The 15,296-nt window shown below is 37.0% G+C and overlaps 1 protein-coding gene across 1 annotated transcript in view; it reads right to left on the bottom strand.

Moving 5' to 3' along the window:
- Positions 1–15,296, bottom strand: part of LOC139729893 (receptor-type tyrosine-protein phosphatase S-like) — a gene marked incomplete at its 5' end in the record, with an annotated part of 85,886 nt that overhangs the window by 33,491 nt on the left and 37,099 nt on the right. The window contains 5 exons of the mRNA XM_071640815.1: positions 868–1,005; positions 6,943–7,048; positions 8,352–8,559; positions 12,161–12,264; positions 13,245–13,397. Of these exons, the coding sequence (XP_071496916.1) occupies positions 868–1,005; positions 6,943–7,048; positions 8,352–8,559; positions 12,161–12,264; positions 13,245–13,397 (709 nt within the window). The remainder of the gene's footprint in view (positions 1–867; positions 1,006–6,942; positions 7,049–8,351; positions 8,560–12,160; positions 12,265–13,244; positions 13,398–15,296) is intronic.

The following is a 15,296-nucleotide window of genomic DNA, read 5'->3' as shown; positions in this document are numbered from 1 at the left end:
TCTCTTTGTCCATTCACAAAAACTACTGTTTATAAGTTTTCACCAGTCAGAGAATTTGGTAACCTTCCAACAACTTTTCCACAAAATCCTCCCATTTCAAACCTTAATTTGCAACTGTACAATTTGCAAAAACAGCATTAGCAATACAGTTTTCAACAAAATTCATCTCAAAAGATGGAATTACTGCAGATGGAACTGTTTATATACAGAATCATTGAATTTGCAGCAGTATCGTTTCTCCTCTCCCATAGCATGCTCACAGAAGAACTAGGTGATTTACAAGTATACATGTACATGTACAACTGTACATCATCTTCACTGAAGGACAGGTACAGAAATATCTCTGACTAACACAAGATGTTCAAGTTTACATGAACTGTATCTTGCATCTTATCTTTTGGTGATGATAAATTCTGCAATCTAATTGGTAAATTAACCATGCAATATATCCCTTATTACAATGTATGTGAATAGGGTCATTGCCCGCGTTGTATTGCATTGTTCATGGTGTTCATTTGTGTGCATCACAGCTGCGTACACTTGAACTGTTATGATTTACATGTACTTCTAGCAGTCAATAGTTCATCTGGAAGAAAGAAAGACAAGAAAGCACATACTGTGGATAGAGCAAAAGTTTCTGAAATATGAAGTAGGGTTTCAAAGTTTTCATCCAGATTGTACCAGTTGTACAAATTTACACTAAACAATGAAATCGAATCTATTGCTATGGACTTAGATTTGTATTAAATGTTGATCTTCTGGGTTAGAAATTCCGATGAAAACAGGAATTGCTGCAGAATAGAGTCAAGGCTGCTCGCATGCACACGGTTTATTGGGAAGACAAGTTGCAAAAGTAGCCGAACTTACTCTGCGAGCACGACAACCGTGTAAGGAACTCCCTCAGCAATATTCTCACTGTAGCTCTCAGTGTCTTCCGGTGTGTAGTTAGGTCCATCTGGCAGAACTTCTGGGTTGGCAAGTTGAACGAAGATCACCTCATAACAACTGTCCCCAGTCAAAACAAGAAGCAAAAGAAACAAGGAAAAGAAGAAATTACGCGGTGCGTACATGTCCCCGCCGGAAGTAGCATTTAGTAGCAAAATGTACAATATAGGTCAAAAATCAAGGTCAAAGGTCAAAGAAGTCAAAGGTCAAAATTCTGTGAAGAAGTTTTGAAGCCCTTACCTAGTGCCATCACATAAAACAAACAAAATCAAAATCGGGTTAGAAATGGCGAAGGAGTAGCATTTTGTAGCCAATGTACAATATAGGTCAAAATCAAGGTCAAAGGTCAACATTCTGTGTAGAAGTTTTGAAGCCCTCACCTAGTGCCATCACATAAAGCAAACGGAATCGAAATCGGGTTAGAAATGGTGAAGGAGCAGCATTTTGTAGCCAATGTACAATATAGGTCAAAAATCAAGGTCAAAGGTCAAAGAAGTCAAAGGTCAAAATTCTGTTTAGAAGTTTTGAAGCCCTCACCTAGTGCCATCACATAAAGCAAACGGAATCGAAATCGGGTTAGAAATGGCGAAGGAGTAGCATTCATTTTGACCTTTGTTGAAAATAAAAAGAACGCGTTAGGAATTTTCATTGACTTAAGCAAAGCATTTGATTGCCTTTGCTCAATAATCACGACATACTTCTGCAAAAACTCTCTCAATACGGAATTAGAGGCTTGGAGCTTCAGTGGTTTACATCCTATTTAAAAGATCGAAGACAATACGTTTACTTCAAAGATTCTGATTCTGCTACAACCCTGATAACCACAGGTGTGCCACAAGGGAGTATCCTGGGCCCTTTATTGTTCATCTTATACGTGAATGACCTTGTGAATGCGTCTGATCTTTTTTCGTACATTTTATATGCAGACGACACTACGCTATTTATTTCAGATGATAATCTTCAATCACTTGTTGCAAACTCCAATAGAGAATTAGGGAAAATAGCAACCTGGTTTCAGGCAAACAAACTACTCATGAATACCACAAAAACCAAATTCATGACATTCAATCCCAAAGGAAGTAAACAGCCACTCTATGCCAACATTGAATTACACATGAACGGCGTTTCAATCACTCAGGTTGAATACACCAACTTTCTTGGATTGCTCATTGACAACAGACTAAATTGGACTCTCATATAACTCACATTTCAAAGAAAATTAGCATGGCAATAGGTATACTGTGTCGTGTAAGGTCTTTTTTGCCAACTACCACCTTATATTCTCTATACAACGCCCTGGTAATACCCCACTTAAATTACTGCAGCCTTGTGTGGGGCAGAGCATCTCAGAGCTGATTGCACAAACTTATTATATTTCAAAAAAGAGCTATACGTATATGCACAAGTGCACATTTTAGAGCTCATTGCGAGCCGCTCTTCACGACACTTGGGACTCTTCCTCTTACAAAACTCATATTCTTTAAGACAGGCATATTCATGTACAAGTTCAAAAATGAACTCCTCCCAACAATATTCTCAAACTATTTCATCCAACAAAACAAAATTCATTCAAAATACACCAGACACAATGATGATTACAGACTACCGATATTTCGTACATCCTTTGCTCACACTCAATCGATAAAATACCACGGCGCCATGTTATGGAACAATCTAGAAAGTTCACTCAAGTCTCTAAAGCTCATTACTTTTAAGAAGACATTAAAGATGTCCCTCCTTTGCAATCAACGATGAATAGGTGCATTACCATTGACACAGTATATAACTTTACTCTGGTTTTTTTTTGTTTTTGTTGTTGCAATGCTGAGTAATTCTTCATGCGAAGTGCCCACTTTATTATGATTTCTCATGCAATGCAATCTGATCTTCATTATTTCCAGTCACTGTTATTACATGTATATTAGTTTATTGTGCTGTATGATTGAGTTTATATTACTATTTGCTTCAATTTATATTTTCGTAATCAATATGTCCCATTAACAGTGGGTGTAGACATTCAAACATAGTCTCATCATCATTGCATGCATTTCATGTATTCTATAGCTTCACATAGCTATGATCTCTGTGCAATACTGTGCTTCGTTTTCCCCCTGGTTGCAATACTGTGTATAATTCTCAATGTAAAGTGCCCTGTTTACTATGATTTATCATGCAATGCAATTTGATTTTCATCATTTCCATTCCCTATTATTATATTATTTTATTGTGCTGTATCATTAATTGAGTTTATTTATGTTCATTTGCTTCAATTTATATCTCCGTAATCAATTTGTCCCATTACCAGTGGGTGTAGATTTTCATAAGTCTCATAAAGTTGTATCACATTGCATGCATTTCACTATTATATTATACTATAGTTTCATATTGCTATGATCTTTGTGCAATACTGTGCTTCGTTTTTTCTTCTTTTGTTTGCCATTCTGAGTATAATTCCTAATGTATTATTACCTTATTTATTATAATTTATCACTTGATACATTATGAATTTTAACATTTCCTCTTATGACAATTATTTTAGTTTATTGTGCCATATCATTAACTGAGTTTGTATATTTATTTGCCTCATTTTACATTTCCATATTTATTTGTCTCATCATCAATGGGTGCAGACATTATAGTGCCACAATAGTATTTCATCGCATGCATTTTACGTATTTTACATATGTTATTAGTTCACATTATTATGATCCTTGTGCAATACATTGCTTTGAATTCACGTGCCATCATATGATCTCTTCCGATTTGATTCTGCAACAAAAATCAACGTTTCCCATCTACACTTCCTTTTTATCTGGCAAATTATGATATGAAATACTGACTAATTGTTTTTACATGTATAGTAAGCATGCTTTAAAAAACTGACATTATATTTCATTTGTATATGTTCGAATAAGTATCTGCTTTTGATATTTTGCATGCTATATTGTTCTTTTGTGTTACTGTTCAAAGTTCATTTCAATAATTATCACTGGATGTTAGTGTTGATTAACATTAGTATTGATTATTTTTCTATAAAAATCAGAGGAATTATACCATTGACGCTTATAATATATTTCAAATGCTGATTGACTAATTGAATGATTTTTTTTTTACTGTTTACTTGGCCTGTTTAACTTATCCAATCTGATATTTCACATCTTTTGAGTCAACGTACGTTTCAACCAACATTACTTTTTTTTAATGCCTCACTTAATACCCGATATCCATTATTTTTTTTTATTTGTTGTCTTTGTGAATGTATTTTGTATGTATGTACGTATGTATGTTTTTTTATTTTTAGTTGCTTTTATGTTGTATATTATATCATTATTTATGTTAATTATACAGTTGCAATAGGGTGCACCTTACCCAAGAAGCGTTTGCTTCTTATAGGTGTCACCCACATGAATCCTTGTAATATTTACCTTGTTTTATATCCGAAATAAATGTGAATTGAATTTCGAAGCAAAATGCACAATAAAGGTCAAAGGTCAAGGTCAAAAGTCACAACTGAAATTCTGTGTAGAGGTTTCAAAGCTCCCATGTAGTGCTATCATATAAAGCAAACAGAATCAAAATTGGCTCAAAAATGACAGAGAAGTAGCAAATTGAACATTTTGATCACACACGGACGCACACACAGACGGACAGACAGACGGACACACGGACACAAGGACACACACGCGTACGGAGCCCGTTTCATAGTCCCCTGCTCGAACTCGTTCGGCGGGGACAACAAGAATCCTGTGAATTGATGCTGAAATGTCCAGAATGCTTGGTCTTTATATTCAGAGACACATGATGCTGCATAGTTGCCTTGAAATGCATCTTTTGCTTGCCAGCCATCTGCTTAAAATAAAACCTTTTGTATGCACATACAAACCCACACACTTTTTTCTGTTTTTCAATAAGTCTTTATATGATTTCTATAATTTCTCATGTTAAAAACATTCACCTTGCATGTATGCACATAATAAACAATCAGCAATTTGTGATTAACAAAAAAACAACAACACACAAACAGTGTGTGACTCCCAAAAATATACAGCTGACATTAAACACAGACTTACACATAGGTACCCCCCCCCCAAAAAAAAAAAATACCCTTCCTATCTGCCCTCTTGCCCCTCCCCCCCCCCCCCCCCCCCCAAGCAGTACTAGGGTCCCCACTCACATTCCAATCCCTGCACTTCAATGAAATATTTTCAATCATACGAATCCCACAATACAAATTGTATTCATATCCTGAAATTTTCTGCATTTACTGAGAAGCGTTGTGGATCTTGGTCTCACAAATATTTGTTTCAATTTTTCTTAAGTATACTAAAAGTATTATGACCATCTTTTTTTCTTCAAATCACACAATTTCTGCAAATCATTAATACAGAAATCATACATTTTCCATTAATTTCTTAATTGTATTCATTACCCTAAAATCTTCAAAGTCACCACATCTGTTTGCTGAATGTTTAACAATCATCCTCTCATTGTTCAAATCAGTTGGCAATATACCACAAATGTCAATGATAGTTATCAAATCAACACTATTCATACCTAGATTGAAAAATATATATTGAATTCAATATAATGGTCAATTCTGTATATTCTTTTTTCATATAAATCTTTATTTAAACAAAAATTATCTTTCAGACATATTTCTATGATTCAAAATAAACAATCAGGTCTACAAATTTCTCATCCATATTCCTATACCCAATAATTTCTCCCCACACTTTGACAATATATATCAAAAAAATGAATTGTGAGTAAAATAAGACATATAGTGAAAACTAGAAATGTCGCTATGGTGACTGATGCCTCCGCCATAATGCATGATTCTCCCATTAGGCATATAGTACAATGTCTTCACAATGTGTGATCCATGACAGTTTCACATAACTGGCAAAATATTGAAATGACAGGTTTGTCAGAAATGTCTTGAACTGGGTTTGCTTTAATTTTCTAAGAGTGCAGGTACACATATTTGGGGAATTGAGAATTTTTACTTTAATAAGTTTTGAAACTAATAATGCAAGCATTGCATATACTAGTATATGAGGGAAATAGCAACATTTTGAGATGATCTTGACCTTTGACCCCTGACTATTGACCCATGACCCCTAAATTCCCTAGGTAATCCCTGCCAGTCAGTACATGCGTATGTACCAAGTTCCACAAAGATACATTGAACCATTTGCGAGAAAAGTGATATTGCAACATTTTCACCTGACCTTTAACCTTTTGACCTTTGACCTTATGACATGAAACTCTCTCTGGAGAATCTTTATGCAGTAGTACATGTCCACACCAAGTTTCAAGAAAATACCTTTGGGCATTGCATAGATATCGGGGAAATTGCAATATTTGTAGCATTTGACCTTGACCTTTTGACCTTTGACCTCTTGCCAATGTCACTAAAATCTACTCAACTAATTGTCCCATCATACATCATCCTTCGACCAAGTTTGAGGAAAGCTGCTTCATCCAGTTTTGAGTTATCACATAAACAGATAAATTTTAGGATTTGACCTTGATCTTTGACCTTTGACCTCTGTCAGATTTCACTGAAAAACTAATCAAGTAATTGTCCCATCACACATCATCCTCCAACAAAGTTTGGTGAAATTTGCTCTATCCAGTCCTGAGTTATCGCGTAAACGGATACAATTTTGTGATTTGACCTTGACCTTTGACCTTTGGCCTTTAGCCGATTTCACCCAAAATCTTACCAAATAATTGCCCTATCATACTTCATACTTGAACCAAGTTTGGTAAAATTCCAGTACATACAGTATTATTACTCAAGTTATCGCGTAAACAAAAGCGGACGTACGGACGTACATTGTACAACGTACCGACGGACGGACAACCCGAAAACATAATGCCTCCAGCACCACTTCGTGGCGGAGGCATAAAAATAGAAAGGCCTTGAGGAACACTCCGGAAACTGGGAAGAAAATAAAAACATGGAAATGACATCCATGCAGCCTTGCTTACCTGTGTGGACCGTTGCTCTCATCAAATTCAGGCATGGTGATAGTAAAGCTAGTTTTTGTTATGTCTTCAGAACTAGGTGTGGGCAATGTAGGAGGTCCCACTGGCTCTGTTCAAGAAAGGCAATGGGTACCATAAACATAATAAAGAACACAACAACAACAACATTGACACCAATACCAACACCAACACCACCACCACCAACAACAACACCAACAACAACAACAAACCCCACCAACCAACCAACCAACCAGTTGATGGCTCGATTGACCAATCAATCAACCAACCAATCAATCAATCAATCAATCAATCAATCAATCAATCAATCAATCAATCAATCAATCAATCAATCAATCAATCAATCAATCAAAAAGACCTGAAAAATGAGATTGTCAAAATGTCTTGATTAGCACACAATCCAATCTGTAAAGAAAAGCCACTTAACAGGAGCTGTAGCAGCTACTAGCAAAATGAGCGACAGCCTTTCTGCACACAGCATGTGGAAGCAACATTGCAACTGGAGTCTAGCTTCAATCATAATGATGAACGGAATGTGGAAGACAAATTAGGAGTTGCCAATTTAATGCACAAATTAGGGATTAATTTCAAACAATACTCATCAAGAATGCATCCACAGTTATCCGTAGGCCTATGCATACTGTAAGATCTTGCCTTCATACCTAGTAATGATATACTTACACTTCATTGGTGCATACAAGCATCTACATCCCTAAGCCAACACCATATATGAAGGTAAAAAGTTTACAAATTTTCAGTATAAAGTAATTTTTCAAATTCATGAAATTCTTCCGCTGAGACGTTTTCATTGCAATTGTTTGACAAATTGCCCTACATCGATGTAAATAAGCACTGAATTGATCAGCGTGTTAGTAGTAGCCATGATGAAAAAAAAAAATCACGGGCCAACATATATCATGGCTACTACTAACCCCCCTTTCGAACAAGAGAGTTCTCGTTTGGATTTACGACATATGGATATACGATGTATAGATATAGGATATTTCTATGTGTCTGAATGCTCTCATATTGAAACGTCATATCAATATACGTCATATATCGAAACGATGGTTTGAGCACCATTCCAAATCATTATCCTATATCCATACGACGTATATTTGTGTTTGAATGCTCTCATATCCATACATTGTATGAGTAGGCGGGGCTTATTCGCAGTGCGCGCCCAGCTCACTTATCTCTGGTGCGGACTTAAAATGGACAGATTGGTTTTGACGTAATATGAATCGTATGAATCATATGAATATACGATATCTTGGTGTGTCTGAAAGCACCATAAAACACTGATCAATTCAGTGCTTATTTATGTTGATATACAATTTGTCAATCGATTGTAATAAAGTAATTTATTGTTAAATAGGCTCTTCTTTACTCACCACCAACTTCAGTCTGGCAGGTTTCTTTACTGGTGACATTTTCCAGCCCCATACCTGCAGATGTCTTGGCTACCACAGCAAAGTGAAAAGTTGAGTACTTGTGTAGTGATGATTTAAATTCCACCCACTCAAGGATATCGCCTTCGACATCAAAATATTCTTCGATGTTCAGAACCCCACTGGATCTCCCGATGGCCTGGTAGTACAACTGAAATTGCAAAACGAACTTATGGATCACTTCTGCTCCGCAACATTCCAGGTGTACTGAATACAGTAAGAGCAACATCCCTATTAACTATACTTGAAAGAGTGTGGGGCCAGTTGCCCAACATTACTACACTGCAAAATAATGCCATAACACTGTCAATGTTGTTATCTTCATGGAATTAACTTTTTGAATTGAGGGGCTTAAAAACATATTTGCGGGTTCTTGAATTGGCACAGTGCAACTGCTTACTACTTGTACATTTTCATCCAATTCACAAATGAGAGAATATGTTATGCATGAAAAATTGATGTACTAGTTCACACAAATGATCGATTTGGATGTATGGCCTGCACAGAAGGCTACAGCTTCAGTAGCATTAACACACACGTGCTTTAATATGTTTACAAAACATACACACACACAGAGTTGTATTATCAGCTGACGCAGTGCACAGTTTAGCCCGCATCGAAAATCATGAAGGTAGTCATGCAGGCTTCAGAATTTGAGCTGTCTAAAAGGAGCATGAAATCTGTGAAAATTACAGTACAGCAAATATTTCAGCATTAACAGTACCAGCTGATGTGATTTTAAATTACTACTGTGCTATTTTGGGCAGTGTACTACACTATTGTGTAACATCATCTTCAGGCTCAGTACCAACATCTGAAATTTGACATTTTTCACCAGCTGCAGAAAAGCTGGCTGCCTTGGGTAGTCAGCTGGTCAAGTCAAACAAAAAATTCTGAGACTGAACTAGAGAAATCCATCAGCTGCCGAACACAGGAAGACAAGAATGGTGAGAACATTCAATACCACTGATGTACTGTTACATGAAACAGTGAAACATGTTGTACATGTTGTGAAAATTTTTGTGACTGCAGCTTGATTTTAGCAACAGTTTGGGTCAATGGATAGGGCAACACGTGGATGGGAGCAAGTGGTAAAGGAACACATTGACACACACAAACACACAGACATACAAGTTGTAGCATGTATGTGGGATAGGATCAGACAGTTTTGGTATTAACAGGATCATATACTTGACTATGATTCCCAGAATAGTGGACAAAATTGTGACTAGACTGGATAGTAGTGATATTCCTGACAGTTAAATTCCAGGGGTTAAGTGTCCATTACATTAGGGGGTGAAAAAATCAAATCTAGAAAGGAGAAATTATTTTCGAATTAAGACTGTTACAGTGGTGTTGATATTCTCAAAATGCCATCTGCAGTTTTTTGCACCAAAGCCCGGCTTCCATTCCACCTACAAATATACTCTCTTGGGCACAGTGTGACATAAAATCCCTGTCCATCTTGACCCCATGATCAGCACAACATATTTTCCTTACCTTTGCCGCTCAGGCTCTTTAATCACTCCCTACAGTCAGTCCGCAGCGCGTGCGATAATGAGGCACGAACGACAATTTTATTCAGAATCACGTTTGCGCAGTTTGTGCCCTTGAGACTGACGAAATTTCGCGATACTTTGCGAGAGTTTTTGCAGAGGTCGCAATAACAGCTTTCATAGCTTTCGCTGTGCATTGTTTGACCCAGGATGGTTGGGTAGAATATAGAGCTGATTATGCTCATTAATTTGATACCTAATTTCCCTATTTTTGATCTCAATATAGTAGTCCATTTTAGCATCAAAGTAAACAATTATTTTGCCAGTGTTCAAGAAGCTTTTAGATCATAGTTTGATGTTTTGCTAGTTCCTGACTGGTATTGAAAATAGATCTCCGTAATTTCTTCGATTTCACAATCGTGAAACTTGAGCGAGTATGATCAATTAAAAAACGAAGAGGGGCACCATTTTTAAGGTTGTGAATTTTGCTGTTGAAAACAAGGCAAATTATGTTTTCTTACCGGAAGTGGGGTAGTGAATGAACACGCGTGGAGTGTGTTGTTGATACCCACACAATGGTCGTGGACAATGACCAGGATTGGAATGCTTCATGAGGAATTCCACTATCGCAGCTAGTCTTTGTTCATTCTGAAATGTGGTGTGTGCAAGCACATGGAAACATGTGCTTACTTCTTTCATGTGCATGCATTTCACCCTGTGTCAAGAATTCAGACTAGCAGTGCTCAGGGCAATCCACATGAATAATTGATAAAGCATTCATGTGCCTTGCAGCAGAGCTCGGGACAGGTGGTAGCCAGGTCCATTGTTCAGGGTCATTGTAAGTGCACACTCACATACACATCATTGGTTTCTGTGTAAAGTTCAAGTTTTGTATAGAGAGTGAAAATTCGATCACAATCTGGAACCTAACATTTAAAAAAATCATGGATTTCATGAAACTAATATAGGCTTTCATTTTCAAATTACCTCCAACTCAATTGTACACTATTCAGCTATTACTCATATCAATGACACTTCTATCTGATACATAGTTTTTGAACTCACAGCATTGAGTCAGCAGCCAATGGATACTACGCGATGCGACTACGCCGCGTCTTGCGACAGATTCGACCAATCACAGACCCAGAATTCCGGTGCAAACGCGAGGATAATCTTTTTAAACTCGACGCTAGACATGTCTCTGAATTTTGCTAGTTCCTGACCCGTATTGAAATGAAGATGAGAAAACTTGCCCTTATTGTGATACTTTATACTTTAGCGGACATAGTCTTCACCATATTTTAGAGGGGCATGAAAGATTTCAGGTTAGTTTTTTGGCATCAAACGTGAAGGAATATTTTTGAATACAATACCGAATTCGAGAGAGATTTTGATATTCTATATTCTTCTTTTCCGTTTTATTTTGATCATGAGCATATTTGCTAATGTTTTCTCTTTCAGTTGATATTAAAATTGTCGAAAACTGAAAAGAAATACTCGTTCTACACGGATTTATTCATGACCATGTATCTGCTTATTACGTATGCAAGCACCGCTCAGCCGTGCATACGACTTGAATGAATACGTGCGTTTTCGCTCACGCTGCGGACTGACTGCCTAGGGAGTCTGGGCTAACCAGCTCTCTCTCTCTCTCTCTCTCCATCTCTTGACCAAACTTTCTACACTCACTACTGCTGAACACATGCATCACACAATTACAGGCATGCACTGCACTGTATGTACACAACCATACAATCTGCAGTACACTGTGTGACTGCCTCCCTAAACAAGCCTCGTGGTAGACATACCATTTGGTAGATTGCATGTGAGGAATGCATGACAAAGCCCAATTCCATATAAACCTGACTCAAACTGGACTAAAAAAGTTGAGGGGACTATTGTGATTGGACCCTAACACTGATTATGATGCCACTTGTGTGGAGATCTCAACCTTTTTCAAACAAATTTTTCTCACATACACAGTTGTACAAAAATTCTGTTTTACATCGTCTGTTGAGAATGAGAAGGGCGTTAAGTGGTCTTGAACACTATGGGTTTTGTGGCAACTTAACGCCCGTATCATTTTTAACAGACGACATGTAGAATCATAAGGCTTTTCAAATTTTCATATGCGATTTCTAACTATCTCCACAAAATCACAAATTTTTGAAGCACCCTGTGCACCAGAGCTGCACTGTCCCTTTTATTCAGCAAGACCTGAAAGACAAATAAAGGTTAGAAAATCAGACAACTTACTGTGTATCCTGTAATAACGCCATTCGGTTCCCTCGGAACTTCCCACCTGACAACACAGCTGTCAGGGTTATCCATTATTTGGAGATTAAATGGTGGACCAGGCGCTGGCAAAGGAGACAAAATTGCATGAAAAACAGACTTCATCACTGCACCTTTCATACCATCCCCAATGTTTAAGAATGAAATTAGACACAAATCTGAACCCTTAGATTTCTGAACAAAGGTCTAGACTACACATATCAAATGTCAATCAAATAAAATGTGTCTGAAACATGAATTAAACACTTCTCAGGTCCAAGCTCCAGGCAAATATGGGTATCAAACACAAATCATGAGCATTTTATGCCCCCTTCTCCAGTAGTGAGGTGAATTTTTATGAAGAAATCATGCATGAACAAATTCTGGACTGATACATACATTGTATCTGTCATTTCAACTTCGCGTGATCAAAAATCTGCATCTGTAAAAGGCTTGTCAGAGGGGTGTGAGAAGAGAGATCATTGTCACAACTATACGGTGTTGTGTAGCGCCATCTTGTGTCCATTATCATACAGTTGTGGAATGTTGTCATGTTGACTATTTTCTCATCATCAGCGCTAGCATAAATCGATGCGGTGATAACGATCCCGATGCTGATTTTCCTTCCATGTCAACATGTATTCTAACCACAATGATAATACAAATTTCACGAAGTAACTACTCAAGAATTTATTATCATTTTTTTTTTCACAGTAGTGTTATCACACAATCATTAGACAACCAAGAACTTGCCCGGTTGCCATCTCACTCATTCTCATTAGTACATGTAGTTCCTGTAATGTAAGCAAAGTTGTACCTGTGCATGAATACCTGTCTGTGTGCTACTCGAGACAGTGAAGATTACAAGAGCATGAAAATGAGAAAAAAATATATATATTCTTTGCATGCATTGATTGCTGCAAAAATCACAAAGAAAACATTTTTATGCGTAATAATAATAAAAATCGTTTTTACACATTCTTTGGCAAAAAATGGTGAATTCTTATTTAGTACTCAAGGGTACCAAATATTGTATTGGTACATGCACAAGACAGGCCATACTTACTGGCATCGAGAGTTTTGATAGTCCCACTCGGCGGTGACTTAGCTCCCACTTCCACTCCATTGGTTCCTTCGATGTTGTAGGCTTGGACGACGATGATGTAAAGACTTCCTGGAGTTAGGCCCTCAAGGGTGTGGTTTAGGGCTCTTGAAGTAACTGAATATAGAACAGGTTTGGATCAAGAGCATCATTATTTATCCTTGGTGGTTAATTTTGTGCTAAATAATAATAATAATAATAATGATAAATATCATTTATAAAGCGCTTATTACAATGCTTCTAAGCGCTGAAGAAAAATTAGGAAAGATAGATTCAATTATGGAATATACATGCGTACAAATTGAGATACGATGAAACAAAATACAAGATACAAAATACATAAAATAAACATTGTAAGTTATAACTTATAGAACAAACTTAACATATATACAGACTGCATATGTACATGGCATGAGAGAACAGATGAGTTTTCAGTGATGATTTGAAGGAGTCTACTACTAAAGAACATAATATCAAGATTTGTCGGGGGATGGAAAGGGTGGTAGTCAGATACATGTAGAAAGAAATGGAGAAGCTCATCTACAAAAAGGTATACATTTAATCCTGTCGAAAATTTCCTGTAGTGCCCTTTTACAGTATACTGTTCGACCTCAATTAACTGGCCAGCTTGGGGCCAGCCAGCGTCCAGATAAGCGATTTGGCTGGATAAGAGAGATATTCTCAAATACAGCACTATATAGCATATCATACTAGGGGTAAACACATGCTATTGATTTATCACTCCCTTGATACTTTGTAGCATCTGTCCACATTTATGATAACACTGATCACAAAGGTGTCTCAAATACTGGTGGCACCTTTAAATCTCTGCTTTGAAAGCAAAGTGTTTTATGTCCATTTCCATAGGTCTATTTCACTCCCTGGTAGGTCTTAAAACAAATGATCATCATTCTATTAAATCTTTCTGCAACAGCGTTGTAGCCAGATTAAGTTACAGTCCATTCCCATGACTGGAATATGACCTGCCATGTATTCACACGATAATGGTTGAATGTGTGTTTGCTTTGAGTGAGATTTGGTACTGAAAATACATGAAAACATTAAAATTGTCAGCCAGTAGACATCCGGATAACAGAGAGATCTGGTTAATCAATGGCTGTATGATGAAGGCTTGACTGTATCATCTTCTGCTAGTAACAATGATTTCTAAAATATTTGCTTAAAATCTAATCATATACTGACCAAGAAAAGATGAAAATGTCAAAAATATTATCCTTTGTGCACCACATTACATGCACCATTTGATAATAATGCAAGTGTTCAATCTGGCTACCACTGCTGCTATCATGAGCAACATATATTCTTCCCATTAAAAGAGTCCCTCTCTCATCTTATACCCCTCAGGTAAACCTATCATGAGTCTTCCAAAAAAGATCAGGTGAAATTTAGTTTGGACATTTGGGTCCACCCACCTTCCCTTATGAAGGTCACCTAAACCATTTGTACATGAGATTTTAATTTGTGAAATGCCCCCTTTCCAAACTCTCAAGAAGGATACCTGTTGTGTTTAGCTCAAATCAGATTACTGATGTATGGAAGTATATAAAAAAAAAATGCAGAGTGTTCACAGACGATGGGTGATAGACAACAGACAATGTACGACAAATGATGCACAATGCACACCACACAGAGGCAGTCACAAGAGCTGAGCTAGATATTGGAATCAGGAGCATTTAATCTTTATTTCATTCTTTCATTAAAACTAGAGCTTGAATTCAATCAAATGGTAATCCAGGCATCTTAAAGGGAACGCAAACCCAAAAAGCAATGTGGATTGAGTGAAAGCAGCAACATTGGTAAAACACATCAGTGAAAGTTTGAGGAAAATCGGACAATCGATGCAAAAGTTATGAAATTTTAAAGTTTTGGTGTTGGAACCGCTGGATGAGGAGACTACTAGAGGTTATGACGTATGAGTGGAAAACAATACAAAGAAAATATAGAGGAAATTCAACAAAAATTCACTTTTCTAGCATTATGAAAGAGCACTTGACT

The sequence above is a fragment of the Diadema antillarum genome, unplaced genomic scaffold (assembly GCF_040938485.1).
Source record: "Diadema antillarum isolate AM-2024a unplaced genomic scaffold, OU_Dant_1.0 seq00000269_RagTag, whole genome shotgun sequence".
Lineage (NCBI taxonomy): Eukaryota > Metazoa > Echinodermata > Echinoidea > Diadematoida > Diadematidae > Diadema > Diadema antillarum.
The sequence above is the reverse complement of the archived record's forward strand: the minus strand, read 5'-3'. Positions and strand labels throughout refer to the sequence as shown.